The following is a 20,278-nucleotide window of genomic DNA, read 5'->3' as shown; positions in this document are numbered from 1 at the left end:
GCGAATTGCAAGTTACCGTCAACATTATCATTAATAATGTGCAATAATCGATGTCAAACTGACTGATCTTTAAAATTGAAATTTCAGACCAATTGAGATCTAATATCAAAAAGTCGTTCGCGAAAGGCAGAAATATTCCATTCTGATGAACAACAATCGAGGAAATTATTTAGAATTAACAGCGAGATGAAAACGTATTCTTCCGGTTTAACAATGACATTGAAAAAGTTGCAAACTGTCATCAGACAAAATCAATGTTAAAACTAATCATAGATTGGAACAACATCAAATTAACACCGTCTGCTCTCAGTCCTTAATCACACATCGCCGGAAGATCACACAACTTGTGAAACTCTATACCGAAGGAATATCTCCGCGAAAAAACTATTCGTCACTATATCGAATTATGAACGCGACGTAGACGACAAATCGAGAAGGAATTGAAGTGTCCCGGTCACTCACTACTACTCTCATGGCTGCGTGCGGAGATGGTCGCGTCGGGTTTACTCGCTGAAATCAGCCGGCGGGGTCGGCGTGGCTCTTCTATATAGTCGTGGTCGCCCCGGCGTAATTGGCAGCGCGCGGCTATGGTGGCTACCTACTTTTAGAAGTAATTCCGCCACGGTAACGAGCGAACTACGGCAAAGGCCCCTCCTCCTCTTCCTCCACCTTCTCTTCTTCCTCCTTCCCCGCGAGGATACATTATCACTCGTTGCAAGAATGCGTCCCTCTGGCGTAACACCATTGTAAAACTGCTCTCATGGGGAACGATCCCGCGAGGGATCAGAGGATTTTCGATCCCCACGACACGGGTTTTACCCTCCTTTTCCGATTCAACATAATGCATAATGACAGCATAATGACTTCTGATTTCTGTGTTGCAACGTTTTAATGTTGCGCTGATATCTTTAATCATTCTTTGAAAATATATTTGGCAAATCGATATTTGAAGATATACTTCGACGACACTGCCCGCGTTCAGAGAAAATCAGATGACGACTGACAATACAGGCGAAGCGAAGGAATAAATTTTAATTACAGGAAGAATTCTTGCAGATTGAACGACCAAATTCTAAATTATGAGTGCAGATCGAAGGAGACGCATTGCACAAAACGACCTTTCCCGAAATCGCGAGGATCGAGGCGGGAGAGGGTTGGTCACGTCAGCGCGCGAGTTCGACCTCAAGTTCCTCGAAGTAATTTTTTAGATTTCAGCAATGTCTGATGAAATCATGGGGCTTCATGCCAGCAGGGTCCCGGAGATCTTAATGAGAGTACGTAACACAGAAAGAAACGTCGGCCAGGTGTGTTTTAGCTAAATCCTCGGCCTCGGAGCGTTAAAGCGGAGCCGTCGGGGTTCATATGCGCTTAAACCGTCTCAAATGAGGAGTAACAACGAGGTAGCAGGCGAAAAGAAAGCGCACGGTACGGCGGCGAGCGTCCATAAATAATTTCTCATTGCGATCTGTCTGACACGCGCGAGTATGGGATTACACGAGGCCGTATGAAGCGGAAAAAGAAATTGAAACAAGAGCCTTCTCGGTTGGCGCGCACCGTGCGCACAGGCAACATATAACGTTCATTCCTTGTATTCAATCGTGCGAAATGATGGTAAACGCGAGTCCAACAGCGGTGAGAACGAAAAAATCACCGAGAGAAAAAAGGAGATTAAGGGAAAGTCGAGTTTGCCAGGTAATTTCACTACGTAAAATGGATTGAACAGCCACTTTGGTACCGTGTACGCCGTTCCTTTGGCTTTTCGAGGAAAACGATCAATAGTGACATGCATATCCCTCATTTCTCAATATTCATCCCGTCTCTTTGTCTGGACGCGAAATTTTGAGCAATTGCAGAATCGAGACCGTTTAATCGGCCCGGAATCGCATCATGCGACCGCTGCAGGCGTGAATCGGACTCGAAACTGCACGGATCCTTCCGGCTCTGATCGAACAATGATCAAAGCGAGTCGTGAGATCCGTTCTAACGGCATGTCGTAAGCGAATGCTGCGCTAAGCGCGTTGCTGTTACGCGATTGGATTTACAACGTGCAAACGATCTCCGCGCCTTGCGCTCAAGCACCGCCGATCTCTGTGGTCATCGCCAACGCTCCCGGCCGCTGCGGGACGAAATTGACGGGGTGGCGAGAGCGCGAAGCGAGAGGAAAAAAATCGCGTGTTTAGCACGGATCTATAAATTTCGAGGGATAATGGACCGGTAGCGGCGGTTTTACTGCCGCGCGCGCGCAAGAGGAAATCTCTCGCGCGATAATTGCGCGATCACCGTGACGCTCGCGAGCCGCTAACGCGACGCAACTGCAGGTTTGCAACTAACGAACGGTTATCCTGCAGCTTGACGCTTTCAGCTGCGCCAATTAAAGCCACGTTAACAGCGACGTGTCCTGCCGCTTTTCACTATGTAAGAAAAAGAGAGAGGAGGAGCTAACACCAGGCTTCTTATTTTCACGTCACGAAGTTGATCGCGCCTGCCGTGTTCCATGTCCTTCGGTGCTTCGGTGTGTCGAAACGAGAGGTGTACCGCTCCGCTCTACTCCGGGATTATTTTCTCGCCCGATGCCTTGATCTCAGAATCGAGAGTTTCGAGGAAGTTTTCCGAGAAGCCGTTCTCCAACGCGGAGGTAATTTGTTTAGCAGCGAAAGAATATCGAGTACAAGCATAAGGAGGCACATTAGAGAGCCCGGGCCAAGGGGGAAAAGGCGCGGCGGCGCGCGAACGAAACCGCAAAGTCTCGCAAAACGATGGTTTCCGGCGTTTAGAGCCTCCTTCTTCCCTTCCCAGGCTTCAGGCTTCAAGTCTGACTCGACGGCGATTTTCAAAGTTGTAAACGGTGAACGAGGTTGCGACACCCGAACGGGCGTCGGCCCGCGTTCGCGGATATCGATGAGGAAAGCTTTCGCGGTCGCGATAAGATTCGAAAGGTACGATCGGCGGAGAAAAGAGAAAAAAGGAGGCCCCGACTAGAGGAAATGGTCGGAGAAAGTCAATTAATCCCAGTCGATCGACGGGGAAGACTTCGTGTCCGCGGTGCCTGATTTTGCGGCGCGCCGGAAACGACGTCACTTCACGCAACGCGAACTTTGCGCATCGAGAAAGCAAGAGAGAGAGGGACAGAAAGAGAGAAATGCGCTTTGCCGGACGATCAAGCGATCCCCGCCTTCCCGCGATATGCGATATCACGATCACGATGTACTACCATCATGCGCGATAGATATCACGCATGGATTAATTCGCCTTTACAATTCGCCTGTACAATTTATTTCAGCGGTGTGTCCCACGCTCGACGTTAGAAAGTACTCCATTAGACGCTCAAGATCGCCGACGGAATCACGCATGAAAACACGGGGATGAAAAATCGCGAAAACATTGGAAGCGAAGGAGATCTCGTTTCGGTGAATGAGCGATCTCAGGCGTCCAGCTACGAAAGTGCGCAACCAGCGGGATCAAAGTATCGCGCTCGAAATCCTCGGCGCACACGCGAGAGCGGAAAGAATATTTCATCGCCGTTAACGCCGGGGGAAGTTTTATAATCGCACCACATTATTTGCACCGCGCCGATTGCAGAAATAACAGAAATAATCGTAAACGAGAAAAATACAGCGTCGAAGTCGGCGAGCTAAGATCGGCGTTTCGCCATGGATGGAGTTATTAAAAAAATCGAAAGCGGTGCCGGCGAATTAATACATTTGTTAATTGGGAGGCAGGTCATTAAAGCGCGGTTCCTTCTTTTATTTTCCTGCAGTCTGAATGGCAGCATAGGATTAACATAAGGGGGCCAGAGTGGGCCCGGGCCCACAGCGGCAAAATGAGTCAAAAAACAATAAGCGATGTAGCGCGGTAGTGAGCGAACGTTGAGCGCGTGACAAATGAAAAACTGAACAATTTTATACATCGAAGGACACTTAGCACCATCGATGACATTATTTTTGATTTTGCCTTTAGAAGACTCGTCGAAAGAGATTTCAAATTTAATTAAAAATATGTTATGTCTGTCTATAATAAAATCTTCTATTATCCATTTAAGAATTATGAATATGCAATTTTACGAATGCTTTTAATTAGTGATTCCTTTGTTTCCTCATTACGGAATCTTTCACAAGTAATTTTTATACTTTTGGCCGCGGTAGACTATTTTCTTTAAATATAATTTCATGAGTTACTAAAGGCGCGGCAATAATATTAGGCCCACAGCGGCAATTTACTTTAATCCGTCCCTGCTGAATGGTGAATAAGTAATGGCTCCAAAGCTCATTAATCACGATCGTAATTTCGCGAATTCACGAGTGAAACCGAAGATCTGTTTGCGAGTGGAGAATAATTTTGTTCTAATGAGCGCTTTTCGGTGCATGGGTAGAAATTGAAGAATCTCTGCACGCCACGCCAACCCCGAAGAATGTTCGAAGCTGCAGCAGGCTCGACGCTGTTCCTCTTCGATAATCTGCTGGAAGTCGGTAAGAACCGTTCTGCAGGATGTCGGTATGTAATCTACCGTTAAATCGAGTACGATACGTGTTTTGAACGTGGAATTCAATTACTCATGATACGAGAAAATAATTTATTTACAATAGCATGTAACAAATTTACATTTACATAAATCTGAACACAATGCGATTACTCAAGTAATTTGAGAACGATTTGTCCTCAGCAAAAGTTTTACAATGAAATTGAAAGATTCGACTTAATAAAATATCATTTACAATTAATTAAAAATAAGCATCTCATATCTGACAACAATAATATTCAGGAATAGTTTTGCATTTTCAGTTATAACTGCACAGAAAAAAAGTAAGTGTCACATCAAAACTTATATACTTGTATATACGCAACAATTTATAATCTTCGTAAAGGAATTTAATAATCTTAAAAATATTTTTTTCTTTATTGAACTATACAAAATTGCTTTATTTAAAAATTGTTTTCTTCGTTTAACGTGATATAATTTCATTATTTCATTTTAATTGAAATTCAAGATTATTAAATTCTTTTACAAAGATTATAAATTGTTGCGTATATACAAGTATATAAGTTTTGATGTGACACTCACTTTTTTTCTGTGTGGGAAACTATTCATGTCTAAATATTTTGACTGAGAATAAATCGTTTTAAGCCTGAGCATTATATTTTTATCAAAACCTGAAAATAAATTGATATATTAGAAATAGAAAAAGATAAAATAATTAAAAAATGCTAATCATTTACAGATATTCTCGCGCAAAAATTCGACGAGGCAAGTGATTATTTCGAAATCGCTATGGGGGGTTCTGGAAATTATGGAGTTGTGGATAAACTGCGAGTGGAATATTCGCCTTCCCCGTTAGCTGCTGGAGGAAATGTCAGCCCAGGTTATCAGGGGAAAGTACGAAGACTTGAGTTGTGCACAGAGATCGTAGGGCGTGGTGGACGACCGTTGTAAGATCCACGACTTAGACGCGCGGATTGCCAAGGCCTCTTTGCTGGATCGCCCTGAACCAACCTGCCATATAAAACGCCCCTCTCATCGGCTCCCGGGTGCACTGCTGCGCTTCCCACAGTCTAACGATCCACTGTTCCTTCATCATGCACGCTGCACTTGTAAGTTCTTCCTGAATACCTTTGTGTCAAATCGTTCATTTTTAATTTTATTATAATATACAATCGTATATAAAAATTTATATATATATATATATATATATATACCCAGTTATAAAAAGTTCAATAAAGCGATACATAACTGCGTTTGGCAAAATGCAACAAAAGTGATAATGCAGTAATTTGTGACATACTGTTGATAGAAATAATTTGCATAAATTTAATTCGTCGAATTCATTCATCTGGATTTAAATTTCTTCGCCATCTGCAGATCATCTTGGTGGGTGTCATCATTGGTGCCTCCTGCCAAGGTCCTCATTATCCGTCGTCACATCGGGCGGCGATCTTGAGCGATGCGCGGTATCTCGCGGGTGATGGCACATTCGGCGCGGCGTATTCTCAAGAGGACGGCGTGGAGTTCAAAGAGGAGAGCGACGTGGAGGGCAATCGACGAGGATCATACTCATACGTGGATCCGAACGGGCAGAGGCACACTGTGACCTACACGGCAGGAAAGAACGGCTTCCAGGTACGAGTTAATGTACGTGTTCCTTCGTTGGACGCATTAATCATTAATCATACGTGATGTTTCTCAAACATTGGCTTCAACGCGAACCCGGATTTTGCAGAAGACCAAACATCAGCAAAGAATTTAAACTAAATCACAATTAAATCTAAAAATCAATTATAGATTCATCGATTCATTATTTCGAGTTATAATCAAATTACAATCAAGTGTCAATGAGATTCGAATTTAGTGAATTTTATTTAACTGATCGGACATTGGATTAATTCTCGTGTCGTTTCGCAGGCGACCGGGGACCACATCCCCAGTGCACCCCCGCCGGTGCCACCGCAGCCGGAGTACGTGCCGTTGTCGCAATACAATCCGCCGGATTATCAGCCCCCCAGCTATGCACCACCGCCCCCTCAACAATACGCGCGACGCTATCAATCGGATTATGAGCAGCAACCTGTCGTTTATCAGCCACGATTTCAGCCGCAATATCAGTATCGACCGCTACCGCAACCACAGCCTCAACCGCAACTGCAGCCGCAGCCACAGGTGCAGCCTCACTATCATCATCCTCCGGAATTGCAGAGTATACCCTCGTATGCGCCTTCGAGGTCGTACTATCAGCCTCAGCCCCAACCGCGCCCCGCGCCGCAGTACAATGCGATAACGACACCGGCGCCCCGCAATTTCTACCCACCGGGGAAGCTCGATTTCAATCGGACCCCCGATGGCTTTTCCTACATGTTCATCAAAAGTTAGATGGCAAGTAAGTCAAGATTATGAGAAACAATAAAGTATCTGCCATAATATTCTCTCATGAAACTTTTCTGATAAAATTCGTAATTTTGCAAAAAACTTTAAAAAAGAAAGGGTGAAATGCGTTATTAATCAGAAAGTAATTAAGAATTCAAATATTAATTTTGTCAAAATATGTAAAATTTTTAGAATATCGTAAAATTGAGAAATATATTAAGTATAATATGTTTTATATATTATATTAAGATATCTCTTGCTCTTTTTTAAAAGTTGTATCAATAGAATAGATTTTATATTACATACTTTAATGTCACTGCGTGACTGCATCTATTTTAGCGTGGAACGTAAAAGCCTAAAATGCCGAGGAAAGTAGAATCGAACGGCTTTTATTTTGTTCACTCATGCAACATCGATACATTGCCTGGCAATTTCCTGCGCGTAAATGCGAGCACAATCACGTGCTGCATAGAATCATCTCACTTTCATCCGGTAACCTTTGCGCTCTCCAGTAGTGTTGCAATTGAGAATCCCACGATTCCGAAAGAATTATGGGATACGCCCGATACATTTGTACAAGAGAGGTACAACATAGGTTGGAAGCATGATATTATTCTCTCACGCGTTTCGATCCGACGCCGCAATTATCGTGGTTAATGTTATTCGGTATTAATATTGTAATCAAAATCTGTCTCCTTCAATAATGAGTGACGGTATATTTTATGTTAATGAAGATATTTCAATTTTTTTCTTTTCACATTTTTACACGCGTTGAATAAAATATGGAACGATTATTATCATCTCTAATATAATATTAACTTTCACTATAATTGTAATGATTTGATTGTAATCTGCATACATTATCAAACGCGATTTTTATTTGCCATAAAATACCGATTTCTCTCCGCTCGGTTTTGTTCCGTGACGGACAGCGATCGCCAACTGGAAACAGTAGAAAATGGGAGACAAAGGAGCGATTATCTCATTATCCAGGCTTGCAAGTGATAATGCGAGTGTGCCACGCCATCGACCACGAGGAAATAAAAATTACGAAGTCGAGGCAGTCGGCCATTATTATTGTTAGCCATAATACGGGCGCGGCACATGATCACGGCAAGGCGAACAGGAATACCCGAACAGGAACTCGGCAACCTTATAGGTGGGCAGAAAGAAACGAGCATACCGAGATATTTCACGTCAGCCTGACGTCGCCCGTGCAAATGCATTGTAATATCTCGATATGCGATCATGTTGATCATACTGCGTTTTTATTACCGTTGCGACATGTTCAACGTGTTATCCTCGTGTTATCCTCGCGTTACCTGCTTGACTCGGAGCTCATAAATCTGTATGCGTAAAATTAACGTCTGTCCAACAGACATGATAAGATCTTGTGACTTTTTGATCGTGTTTTATTTATAAAGGTATATTGGGTATACATTTCGTTCCGTAATTATGGCAGTAATATACAGACTCTGATTAGCTGCGCGTGGACATCAACAGTATAAAAGTAGTCTAAAACGGCTGCTTACAGAGGCAGTGTGGCAATCGAACATTCGCACTCCTCGTAACGAAAGGGACGATGATCAAATGATAATCGTCGTCTTATCTTAAAAAAAAAAAAGAAAGAAAGAGCCTAGTTTAATCATCGTCGTCGGTCGTGTCCCACTTTATGTGTGCCGGTGTGCCTCCCTACACGTGAAAATTCAAATGATGACGATGGTGTGTGGATAAGTCCCAGAGAAAAGGCACTATGTGTCTATTCTTCGAAATCCTTAACGCACGAGAGAAAGGGAGAGAGAAAGAGAAAAAAAGAGGAGAGGGCATCACGCTGCACCCCGAAACAAGGATAATCAAAGTTTACTTGAAGACACGAGTCTTCTCTTTCCCTTTTCCCTTCTTTTCCTCCATGCAAAATTTCCTCGCGACAAAAAACAAATCCAAGTATAACGTGAACTGGCGTACGAGCACCGTCACGCTTTCCAGAAGCTGTAAGCGTGCAATCGGCGCGCATCTCTCCGTTTTCACACGCGCCAACTCGCGCGGTACCAATGTTCTCTCCTCTCGAGCGCGAAACGACGGTAATGCGGTGTTCGATTGACCGCGACCGATCGAAGCGAGCGAGCGAGCGAGCATCATACCATCCGTCCGATCGTGAACGTGAATTAGCTCCAAAAAGACAATGTGATCCAAATTTTTTGATTGCACCTTGCTCGATGTCGGCGAGGGCGCGCACACGGATTGTGCGCGACGCAATTATGAAACATAAAAAGAGTGTGAGTCCCGCTGATCGCGAGATCGTCCGCTAATCTCGACTACATTAAACATACGATGAGGTAAAAAGACTCGAAACGTTGCTACATCGATCGATCGTCTCTTACGCGATCGGTAATCTAAAGAGATAGTTGCTATTGTCGCGCGGTTGCATTACTTCTAGTTGTGACGTAGCTTGTAAATGTTACACAAAATATACGCTCAGCATTAGGCTCCGACTTTTGATTCATTTTCTTTTCTTCTTTCTTTTCTTCTCTTCGCTTTTCTTCGTCACGCAGAGGCACGGTCGTCCTACGAAAAGCGATCGTCGAAATGGAAAACAACCCGGAAGCGGATTTGTACGTGGGGACAGGAGGCACGGCAGTCTTAGCGCGCTTTACTGACCTATCTTAGGGCACTACTCTAAGGTAGACGAGAGGAAATTCAAGCGCCGTAACAAGCGGATCCTATCGGCTTTCCTTTCTGGAAGAAATACAGTTTGTTCGCAATGCAAGACTCATGTTGAAACGCCCGGGAATGTCTGCCAAAGGATTGACATGCGTGTTTCAATATCCAGCTGAAACTTGAACTTATTGTCGCTTAAATTCTCAGTCGAGATAATGCACATGTGTTCTCTTAAACGTAAACGAAGTAAACGGTAAACGAAGATACGTTCTTCTTCAGTCTCCACGCGATCTGGCAGCCAGAGTTTATGTTTGCCAAATCGTGTAGTCTTAGTCTCATATGAAATTAATGATGCTTGAGTCATTAAATCTCTAAGTAAAATTGTAAAACTGTCAAAAAAAAGTAGAACGCTTCAGACAATCCAAGTACAAATTTTGATGTCAAACGAACCATCGAGCTATTAGAAACCGTAAAAATCAAATTAAATAAATGTCATTGTAATCTATGTTTCGTGTACAGGTCGACAATGATCCTCACGTTATTTCGCGATGTCAAATGTCGAAGATGGAATCGCATCGCGTGCACTTTGATTACTGATGGCTCAAATAAATTATCAGATAATTCTTACAAGAGCTAAAAATAATTAAATCGTAAAAATGTAATGCATGAGACGATTACTCTGCCGAATATACTATAATAAATGAAGTAAACGATAGACAAAGACACAATCCTTGTCTTATGATCGTCAATGTTGCAAGATCCTTATCAATGTTAATGTATGGCGGTGAAATAAAATTCTCACTGCCAGTAAAATTGTAACGCTTCTCAAATGTACAAATATATGTATATAAAAAAGAATAATGAAATAGCATTGGGAACAAACTTGGGTACAGAGAGTACGTACGTGCTGCTACGACGCGCGCGGGAAGCTAGCTATGTAGGAACGTATACTATTAAGTAATCGCATTTAAGTACCGATGCAACAGTGCGCGCTCTTGCTGCCAGCGTGACAGTATCGCGTCAGTACTTAAAACAAAATCTCTCTTTCTCCGGTAATGTGGATATCTTACCTCTAGCTCGGGATACACAGCAGCGTGCCCGAAAATGAAGCTCCTACTAGAAGATACTTGGTGATATGTCACGCCGTGATGCGGATGATGCACATAAACCACCGTATCATTCCTAAATTATTCGTGAAGTGAGAAAACGCGAAGATCGTCATCTACTCGAAGTAGCAGCAATCTGAGAAAGGCAGTTGAACTCGACAGCGCATGATGCACTTTCGAGTTCGCTGCTCGAGTTGAACCGAATTGAGCGAGTAAACGAAACGTCGCTATTCTCGTCGTAACGATGGGAGCTTCCTAAAGGCAGCACTACTGTGTATCCACCGCCGACGAGAGCCGGCATGTACATATCATTATACAATCACAATATGCACAACACCCTATGCGAAAGTTTCTGGTCGAGGAGCAGAGAACTTGTACTATGGTAAGACACAGATCGACGGTATGTAGTGACAGGAGGAAGCGGCGGAGGAGGATAGAGAGAAGGAAGAATAGGAAAAGGAGGAGGAGGAGGAGGATAAGGACGAGGAAGGGGAGGAGGAGGAGGAGGAGGACGTATAATTCTAGCTGCATAATCCGGAAGGATCGACGAAGGATCCCCGAGCGATGAGCTCGGCGGTCGCGGCGTCGCCGCCGCTCTGTTTGCCGCTGGACGCCGCTGCCTGTGCGTGCGGGTCGAAGTGCGTGCGTATGTGGAACATAAACTCGGCCTTGTCCGTAAACTCCGTACGGCACACCATGCAGAACGTCTTCTCGGACGCATATGATTGCGGCGGCGGCGCAGATCCGGGGAAATATGGCGCGGCATGTTGCGGCGGTGCCGTCTCTAGATGGGATCTGTAGATCAGGAAGATCAAGATATCAGTCAAAAGAAAAACCTGGATATATTCGAGATTTGAATATCGAATATCGAATGAAACCCACCGTGCATGCTGCGTCCATTCATCTCTCGTGGCCAGCACTCGTCCACAGAGTTCGCAAGCCCAGCTCACCGGTTCCTCCTTCAGTTTATGAATGTTGTTGTCTTGGCGGGGTGGTTGCTGCTGTTGCGCTTGCTGCTGTTGTTGCTGCTGTTGTTGCTGATCAGATCTAGGTGCGGTGGGTGCCGACAGAGGCGAGACGCCGGTTCTGTGTCTGAGTTTGTTCATGTGGATGACCAGTTTGTCTCGACGTGCAAATGCCTTCCCTGCAACGTGCATCGCATATCTAGTTTCACTCGCTCGTTTCCGTTTCAACGTTCTAGGTTTCCAGTTCGGGATTCCAGGGGCAATTTCTTATGGAATCGGCAGATTTTCGCACTTACCGCAAACTTCGCAGGAATATGGCTTCTCTCCGGTGTGTATGCGCATGTGTATGACAAGCTTATCCTTACGGGCAAGCCCTTTCCCGCAGACGGTGCAGGAGAATGCCTTCGTCGTAGGCTCGCCCGTGTTGGTCGCCTTTGAGACAGATCCCGGACGGATGCTCACGCTGTTCGTTGTCGTCGTGCTGGTCGTCCGTAAGGGTTGATTCACCGTGGGTGCTCGACTGCCGAATTGTTGATCCGTCGCGCCGGGAAACGCCGGCATCATGCCACCACGCATCGCGGCAGGATAATCCGGTGACCTGCGAGAACACGATAAATGAACATTAAAATATAAATATTAATTTAATCCGCTTGAAAAATTAATGTGTTGAAAATGCAGTCCTCAAAATCAAGATAAAAAGCAATTCTGATCGTACATGTGTTCAAAATACATTTTGCAGATAGAAGCATCACTCCATCACCTGATTTTTTCTAACAATCTTCTTCCAACCAGATAATCAGTTATATTTCATGCGAAAACTATAACTGACTGATTGGAGAACAAAACTGTCGTCAATGGAAGATTGCATTTACAAGAAAAACTACTCCAATGTGCGAAAAATCAATTTTAATTCGAGTGGAACATCGGTCAAAGATTCCGTATACTTAAAACGCACCATGTCCCAATGGAACGGAGTACTCTGACGCCATCATCATAACCAAGTCCATCATCCGGTAAGGTAAAAGTAGGATTCGGTGGTTGCGGGGCTGCAGGTGGCCCCGGTCCGGTTAGCCTCGCCTGGGCGGCCTGTTGGGCCATGTGTTGCTGCAATGCCGCATGTGCCACGGCATGTGATTCCACGTAAGACGACCGTTGCTGCTGTCCACTGTTTGACATCTTGTCCTTATCTGCGCCCTAATGAAATTCGAAAACCGCACATTGATTGCTCGTCACGTAATCCGGCGATGACGATCACGTTTTTTGATTTAACACATTGAACGCTGCACGCGGATTTCGATGATTTTGCGAAAGTCCGATCAACGACACACGTAAATGATAAATGTAAACGAAATATTTATTTTATCATTGATTCATTTTTGTCCTTCGCAACTTTTGTGGATAAAAATAAATAATACTAAAAAAAGAACAGCCTGTGAATAAATCGGCATATCAACAATGTCGTAATGTTGCGGCGTTTAAAGTGTTAAGCACATTTTAAAACGTAATTGCGGATGCAAGTTATTGTGTTGCTTGATTGTTATTCGGCACGTCTCGATTATATTATCCCCTATAGCGTCACTGTCGTGAGAAGAATGTATCAAAAATAAAGATCGAAGACCTGCATGTAGCGCTGCACACGACAAAATTCTTTTTCAAATTAAAATCCAATTTCTCATTATAATTATGCTCGTTTACCTTGAAGCGCGTATCGAGTATCAAAATATATCTGATGTTATCAACAAATTACTTCGCGAGATTCTTGAACGTTCACTTAATTTGTTAAAAAAGAAGAGGTTTTCTTCCTCCCTCCGTGAAGGTTCCGAAAAGCGCAAGTGCAGGCCCTGACACCCACTGCCCTCCCAGGTGCCAGCGTATGCTATTGCCTCGTCAAGGTCTCTCGGAGAAAGAAACAATGGGAAAAGTCGGCGTGATGGAAAATATTTTCAACGAAACCGCTGCAAGCCGATGATCAATTTCCCATCATCCTAAATCAATAGAAACTTGATTCTACTCACTGTCAATAGGAAATTATTAATCTCCAAAAAAGGTCCGTAAAAGCGTTAATTATCAGAAGGGACCATCAGTGTCCGCCGTTAAAAAGTGACAAGAGATTATCAATAGACGAACCAAACTCGACTAGATGCGACGATCATTATTCTTATCAGCTGACAGATAGGTATACATAAGCGTGACGCTGAAAATCACGATTGCTGCGAAGCACGAAGCAAGACGGGCACGTAAAACCGAACAAAGGACGCAAATAATGCCGGCGGTTGATTCTATAACAAGAAATTTCAGACGATTAAGGTACTCGGATCTCAAATCTGAGATTTCGCGGTCACTTTTATCAATTAATTTTCGCTTTTGAACGCATGTAACTGTCAATCAAGAAAAGATGCCGTTCCCGCACCCGAGATTCCTACAAACCGAGCAACGAGCGAAGCGATCCGTGCAATAATGGCCGAAAAGCAAGGGACGTTCCCGCGGGAGAGGAGACGGCGGCGGGAGAGGAGAAGTCGTCGCGCGAGTCGATCGTTCTCACAAAAGAGACGGGCCGCCCGTCTTCTCGGACGCGCGCTTACCACCACGGAGTCCTGCGCGCGTTCCAGAGGGGACCGCCAAGGCTCTCTGAGAGCGAGGGGCACCTTCAAAAATCACAGAGGGGAAAGAAAGAGCCCTTGCCGGTAAAAATCGAGCATTCGATTCGGACTTCCCGAGTCCAAGTTCACAGCGAAGGCCGCACGCTCATTTTCGGCACGGTCGAAATCCTCATCGTCTAAAGACGTTCACAACGATCGAGGCGCGAGGGGGAGGGTATCCACACTCCGGCGAGACGACACGCTGTTCGACACACCACTGACACGCACGTTATTATGCGAGGAACACACTTTTCACACGGGCGCGTACTTTTCGCGACGCCTCGGAGGAATCTCGCGGTTCATGGGGCGAGAGAGAACCCGCGAAGCTGGCCGCCGCTGCCGCCACCGCCGCTGATTCCCGGCGCGGGAGGATGCAAGGACAAAGAGACGAAAAAAGCAGCCGACTGCGTGGCGGAGGGGATAAGCGCGAGACGGTCGGGGAGACGACAAGGGAGACGTTGGACTCGGAGAAGAGAAGAAAGAGAGGAAAGAAAGACAGAACCAGGTGAAGGGAAAGAGAGTTCGGTGGAGGCAGCGAGAGAGAAAGAGAGAGAGAGAGAGAGAGAAAGGTCGTGGAAAAGCGAGAGCGAGAATGGTGAGCGTGTGTGCGAAGACGATGGGGGCGAAGGAGGGAACGGCGAGAAAGAAGTAAGACGAAGCTGGTGACACACACGGACGGAGCGGCGCGCGGCACAGACGACGCTGAGCGGAGGTTCCCCGCGGAATGCACCGTGGCCGGCCCCAGGGTGAGGGTGCAACGAAGAGGAGACGATCGCGCGAGCAAGCTCACGTAACGGAGACAGTCTCGAGGAGACGAGGGGAAATGATGAAGAGAGAGAGAGAGAGAGAGAAGAGGGATGAAAATGGGGAGATGAACCGTCGGCCGTCAGCCGACAGGGAGGGAGGGTAAGGTGTGCGTTCACGTGTACGCACGCGGCGATGATCCGTGTGTATCGCGCCACGAGAGAACCGGGAGGCTAGGAGACAGACGACGAAGATGCAGACACTTAGGGGGATCGAGAGGGATAGGCAAGGACCGAAAGGCAACGAGCAGGCCGCCAAGCATGCTGGTGGATAACCGGCGACGCACGAGCGCGACGCGTCACGATACACCGGCTTGGATATCCCCGGAATGCGGCGGATGGTCGACCAAGTCGGCGGAAGCGAGACGGCGAGGATGGCACGATGCAACGGACGACGAGCACGACGAGGAGCGACGAGGAGGTCGCTCGTAGGGGGTGCCCCGGCGTGGGGGTGTCGGCGTATGTACGCGGTCTCGCGTGTGCAACTTGCCTTTCTCCGCCTCTCCTCTCTTCGTCTCTCGGCGTGTATGTACACAGGCTACCGGTGAGCAATACCGGATACACGAGGATCACCGCCGCTCTGTGTGCAGCAGCGGTGGCGGCGGCGACGGCGACCGGTGCGTCGGCCCGCTGACCTTGACACTGACATTGAGAGAGCGAGAGAGAAGGCGAAAGGAGGAAAGGGGCGGAAAGGGGGAACAGACCTTGCGCGCGCGTCTGCAACACGGGAGCCGAGAGACGTCGAAGGGAGAGACGCCAGAGACGACGAGGACGATGTGCGACCATCCTCGTCGCGCCGCCCTTCGACGAGCCGCCGCCGATATTCCGGATTGCTGGCGAAGAGAGCAAGGAAGAGACAGAGAGAGAGAGAGAGAGTCACCCACGTAACGAGGCTGCGTCGATCGTCGGGATATCCCGGGTTTCGAAACAGGTTTCTCTCGAAGGTGCGCGAGAGAGCTCGGCAACTCACGTTGCACCTGTGCCTACCGGTAGCGGGGGGGAAGGGATCCGGGTTCGAAGTAGGGAGTGCGAGAGTGACAAAGAAGTTAGGGGAAAACGGAGAGAAAGAGAAAGAGAGAGAGAGAGAGAGAAGGAACGAGGGGATGGAAAGAGAGGGCAGAATTTATATCGTGTTCTCTACGACTAAATCCATCGGGAACATGGCACGAGTACACAGATCCATCTATTTCGACACGGGTTGTTTATGTATAATAAATAGTAGTTATTTCCAAAGGCGTACTACAACGTAATTTGATTATATTTAATATCAGACGAAAATTCGATCTTTTTTTTCTCAAGGAACTCACAAGTTAGCACTTCTAATTATTTTTCAATGGGCGAAAGCAACAAGCAACGATCTTCTCTATCGCATCTTGCGTGAAACTTCATGTTTATTAAGGTTAGTTGAAGCACGTTGAAAAACAATAGCCCGACTTACATTGCACTAACAAGCCGAGGAGAGTAGATAAGAGGCAGACGAAGAAGATGATGAGGAAGGAACGCAGCGCAGAATCAAGGAACGCGAACGGAGACGCATTACGCGACAAGGAGAGAGAAAGGCAGAAGAGAAGGGGGACAGAGAACACGGCAGGTGGAAGAGAAATAGGTTGGCGAAGCAGACAAGAACGAGGGGGGCAAGGGGGGAACCAGTCGAGACGGCGGGGAAAGGAGTATACGACTTTCGCTTTCTATGCGCACGACGCGGGTTCGCGGTCGCGACGCACCGATCAATAGCCGCCGCGACGTCGCCCTCCCTCTCTCTCTCTCTCACACTCTCTGATATTCTCTCCCTATTTCTCCATCGCTGCCGACGTCTCTGTTGCGTGCGCGAGGGTGGAATTATTGAGATCGCAGGCCACCGAGTCGAGCAGACGCGGAAGGGGGTTCAGGGGGGGGACCAGGACACCTCCAGCTACCGATCAGCGACGCCCCTGTACACGTTTCCTCTTTCCTTCTCCCTGGTGAGCCCCCTGCTCCTCTACCGTCAGAATCCGTGCTCCCGTCCGACCGTATCTCTATCTCTCTCGCTCACCGCCACCAGAAGCATGAGAGAAGGAAAGGGATGCATGTTTAGCGATACTCTCCTCGTGTCCGTTGATACTCGATAACGACCGGTTCCTCCGGTGTCGTTTCATTCTACCCATGAGTTTCCTGATGTTAGCTCTAGAGTCATTAGAGCCGGTACTTTAAGTCAAAAGAATGCCGAATGCGTTGGTTCACTGAGTCGCTCGGTTTACTGTTAGAAGAAAGAGAGAAAGAGAGAAGGAGAGAGCCGCATCGGCACGCCACATAAAGAACCTCTTACAAACATGAAACGTACAGCTAAGTCGGTACGTCAAAAGCCACGTCAAAGGGTCGCCGCGAGAATCGTGGCGTGCATTGAAGAACGGACTGCTCCCGGCGATTCATACGAAATTGAGCGAAGGAAGAATCTGGCTCACTTGATTACTGACTGATGCGGCGATGTTCTTCAAACTGTCGGCGTAGTTCTTCAACACCGTGTCCGTGGCTATGCAGCTGGCGCGAAACTCGTAGAACATGTCTAATTTGTAGATGCACCGCTGGCAAATGTTCTTGGGCAGTCCATCCTCTTTCGTTATCTGCAACAAAACGCAGACCCTTGCGTTTCATTCTGATAAATCACATGAAACCAGTGAGGGCGGAACTGTGAATCTGTTTTCAGATCTCATGCCACTCGCCGACTCCTCGCTGACTCGCTTACTCCACTTTTGATGATCCAAAGTTTTAGACGAACGAGCTACTGCACTAACATTCAAGTGTCATTCTGATTTTCCATCTATTGCTACGAATTCTTTAATTTTACAAACTACAGCATCGTCTTGGATCGATTGGCATATACGTGCTACATAGACATTCTCATCTAAAATTTTTCACATTAAAAAAATTGTTAGTTGTTAGTTTTACTTATTGTTAGATTCTCCAATACTTGTATGCGCTCAAAAATCATGAACGATTCGACAGTTGTGATTATTATTACTGTTATCAGATTTTTATTCTTTTTCTTGCTAGAATCTTAGCAAGTTTCATGTCTCAAAATAGTCATCACTTTAATTAATGTAAGAACATCGCAAGAAAGGTTTCCAAAAGACCAGTCACACTGAATGTTCTGTTTGCTTCAAAAGTACTTATTCCAATACAAATATAATAGAATGCAATATGGTATTTATTGACTTCAAACCCTCTCTGCTGTGTGTGCGTGCGTGTATGCGTGTACATGTAGGTATCTAAGAATGATAAAATATTATTGAATTTATTGAAGGTATAGGAATGTATTATTCTTCTGTGATTTCTGTGAAGACACTCGAAGAAAACAAAGAACTACGCCAGCACCATCGTAAATACGATCTTTATAGAATTCATGGCTCAAATGACTCTGTGAAACCTAGCTTAAACATTTCCTGAAAACACTGATCTTCAATTGGATGGATAAATTGATGGCTGCGCACCATCTTCGCACAAGCCTCGATCGCTCCGTGGACTCTGGTTCGTATATCCTGGTTGGTGAAAGCTATAGTATTGCTCTTCGACTGATACTACATCATCTCTGTGTAATCTTCAAGGCATTAATACGATCCTTGAGGAAGAACTCTTTTTATGCTAAAGAGTCTCCGCAAAAATCAGCTGTTTAGCTTGACTCTGATTGCTTTTTTCAAGCTTATAACTATCTTGTGCTTACGAGTATCTATATTTTTCATCGTAATATACTTGTACATATAATTTAGTTACAAGTGTCGACAACAGAAGAAGTCAGCTACACTGCTTCCTTCTTCTGTTTGATCCAGTAATCCAATCAACACAATAACGTTTGTTTGATTTTTACAATTTAATCTTAACAGAAATTTCCTTATATGTTTGTAGAAATATCACCAACACACATGATATTGTCTGTGTACAAAGATCTCAGTATATAACATAGCTATGATTGCAATAAAATTCGAGATAATAAACGACCAACTAGAGTGGCAATAACAATTGCAGATCGCAAATTACTCACCACGGCTGGAATGCAGGAATGTATTTTGAACAGCAGTTGTCGTTGCTCGCCCTCCTTGTCAAATATGTGCAGCTGCTGGTTGCTCTTCAGCGAGCAGAGCCTGCAGAGCTCGGCGAAATTAAAATCTTCGTTCATGCTGCTTCCCAGTGAATGCAAAACACACGCAATGTCTGACAATAGGTTATGCCGCGTTAATGTTTAATTTATCACGCGAAGGCCAACGACGAAGACTAAACGACGAAAGCAAAAATTTTAATGAAAATTATTGATGTTTTCCGGCAAGCAAGAGTGTAATGCGGGACTGAAGTCAAGAAAACTGAACTTCACGACCGGAAGAGTTGCATACCGCCATCTTTTCTCTGTCGTGTGTCGCCGCTGTCGGCCATGTCGATGACCACGAAATTTTGTTCCCCCTCCATCCCTAAACCATCGATAACCGCCAGTTTTAAATGGTGTAGGTTTAAAAGGTGTAGGAACTTGTTTGCAAGGTATAATTAAATCCTACGTTCTTTCAATAATTAAAATTGATATATCTTTCTTATCGATCCTTGCTACCATGTCAGATCGATAACATAAATTTTCTGCCTCCCCATTCACCATAAAATTGAAAAAATATATAAATATGCGATTAATGTCGCAGAAGCTACGCTGCAAGCGATAAAATGCTTAACGATGCTATCTAAAGTTAGTAATTAGATGATTATAAATAATTAACATAATCAAGTTTAATTAGTATAATAAATAAAAGTATTATAATCAAGTTTAATAATCAATAATAATCTTTAAAATTCATATCGTTTTAGTTAGTAATCAGTAATGAAAACTATGCATTTCACGTATTTCATATTGCAGACCAACACGATAGAATTGCGTTTTATAGCATTCGTGTATCAGATTCAGCGATTGATGTTCCTGCTGCGATTTCTGTAATCCCGATGGTACTCGTAATTGGGATTATTCTGGCGACAGTTTTTCTGTATGCAGAACGAGGAAAAAAAAGTAACTATCGTTATCTGGTGCAGAGCGTACTGATATCACACAATCCATCGTGTATACATCGTTTGGTGCACGGAAGCGTATTTCCAATTAGTTATTTTTCAAAAAAGTCAAAAGTCAACGCGATTTTCAGTATTCCAAATTAGTGCCAAAAATAAAACAATCCACGATCGAGCAGATCCGCCATCGAAATTTCGTTCGAATTGAGTATAATTAAAATCTTTTATGAGTCTCGCTTTTAGA

The 20,278-nt window shown here is 45.1% G+C and overlaps 2 protein-coding genes across 2 annotated transcripts; one reads left to right on the top strand and one right to left on the bottom strand.

Moving 5' to 3' along the window:
- The first annotated feature begins 5,266 nt into the window (after positions 1-5,266).
- LOC105287592 (pupal cuticle protein) lies at positions 5,267-8,487 on the top strand. Its single transcript, XM_026969598.1, has 3 exons — positions 5,267-5,357; positions 5,787-6,112; positions 6,395-8,487. The coding sequence occupies exons 1-3, from the start codon at positions 5,267-5,269 to the stop codon at positions 6,857-6,859; spliced, it is 882 nt and encodes a 293-aa protein (XP_026825399.1). The 3' UTR covers positions 6,860-8,487.
- LOC105287591 (transcription factor Ouib) lies at positions 8,250-19,435 on the bottom strand. The gene is made up of 6 exons (XM_011353218.3): positions 19,040-19,435; positions 17,466-17,624; positions 12,538-12,776; positions 11,879-12,180; positions 11,500-11,761; positions 8,250-11,412 (listed from the first exon to the last, which is right to left on the bottom strand). Exons 1-6 carry the CDS (start codon positions 19,172-19,174, stop codon positions 11,139-11,141), a joined length of 1,371 nt encoding a protein of 456 aa, XP_011351520.1. The 5' UTR covers positions 19,175-19,435; the 3' UTR covers positions 8,250-11,138.
- Positions 19,436-20,278: the final 843 nt, after the last annotated feature.

This window comes from Ooceraea biroi, chromosome 5, assembly GCF_003672135.1.
Source record: "Ooceraea biroi isolate clonal line C1 chromosome 5, Obir_v5.4, whole genome shotgun sequence".
Taxonomy (NCBI): Eukaryota; Metazoa; Arthropoda; class Insecta; order Hymenoptera; family Formicidae; genus Ooceraea; species Ooceraea biroi.
The sequence above is the reverse complement of the archived record's forward strand: the minus strand, read 5'-3'. Positions and strand labels throughout refer to the sequence as shown.

Excerpts from the sequence above, each read along its gene's own strand:
- LOC105287591 (XM_011353218.3), bottom strand. The coding sequence starts at position 19,174 with ATGAACGAAGATTTTAATTTCGCCGAGCTCTGCAGGCTCTGCTCGCTG. Across the intron at positions 12,181-12,537 it reads CTCCGTTCCATTGGGACATG|GTCACCGGATTATCCTGCCG; the intron begins GTGCGTTTTAAG and ends GTGTTCTCGCAG. Across the intron at positions 11,413-11,499 it reads GAATGGACGCAGCATGCACG|ATCCCATCTAGAGACGGCAC; the intron begins GTGGGTTTCATT and ends CCTGATCTACAG.
- LOC105287592 (XM_026969598.1), top strand. The coding sequence starts at position 5,267 with ATGGGGGGTTCTGGAAATTATGGAGTTGTGGATAAACTGCGAGTGGAA. Across the intron at positions 5,358-5,786 it reads TGGAGGAAATGTCAGCCCAG|AAATAATTTGCATAAATTTA; the intron begins GTTATCAGGGGA and ends TACTGTTGATAG. Across the intron at positions 6,113-6,394 it reads CAGGAAAGAACGGCTTCCAG|GCGACCGGGGACCACATCCC; the intron begins GTACGAGTTAAT and ends GTCGTTTCGCAG.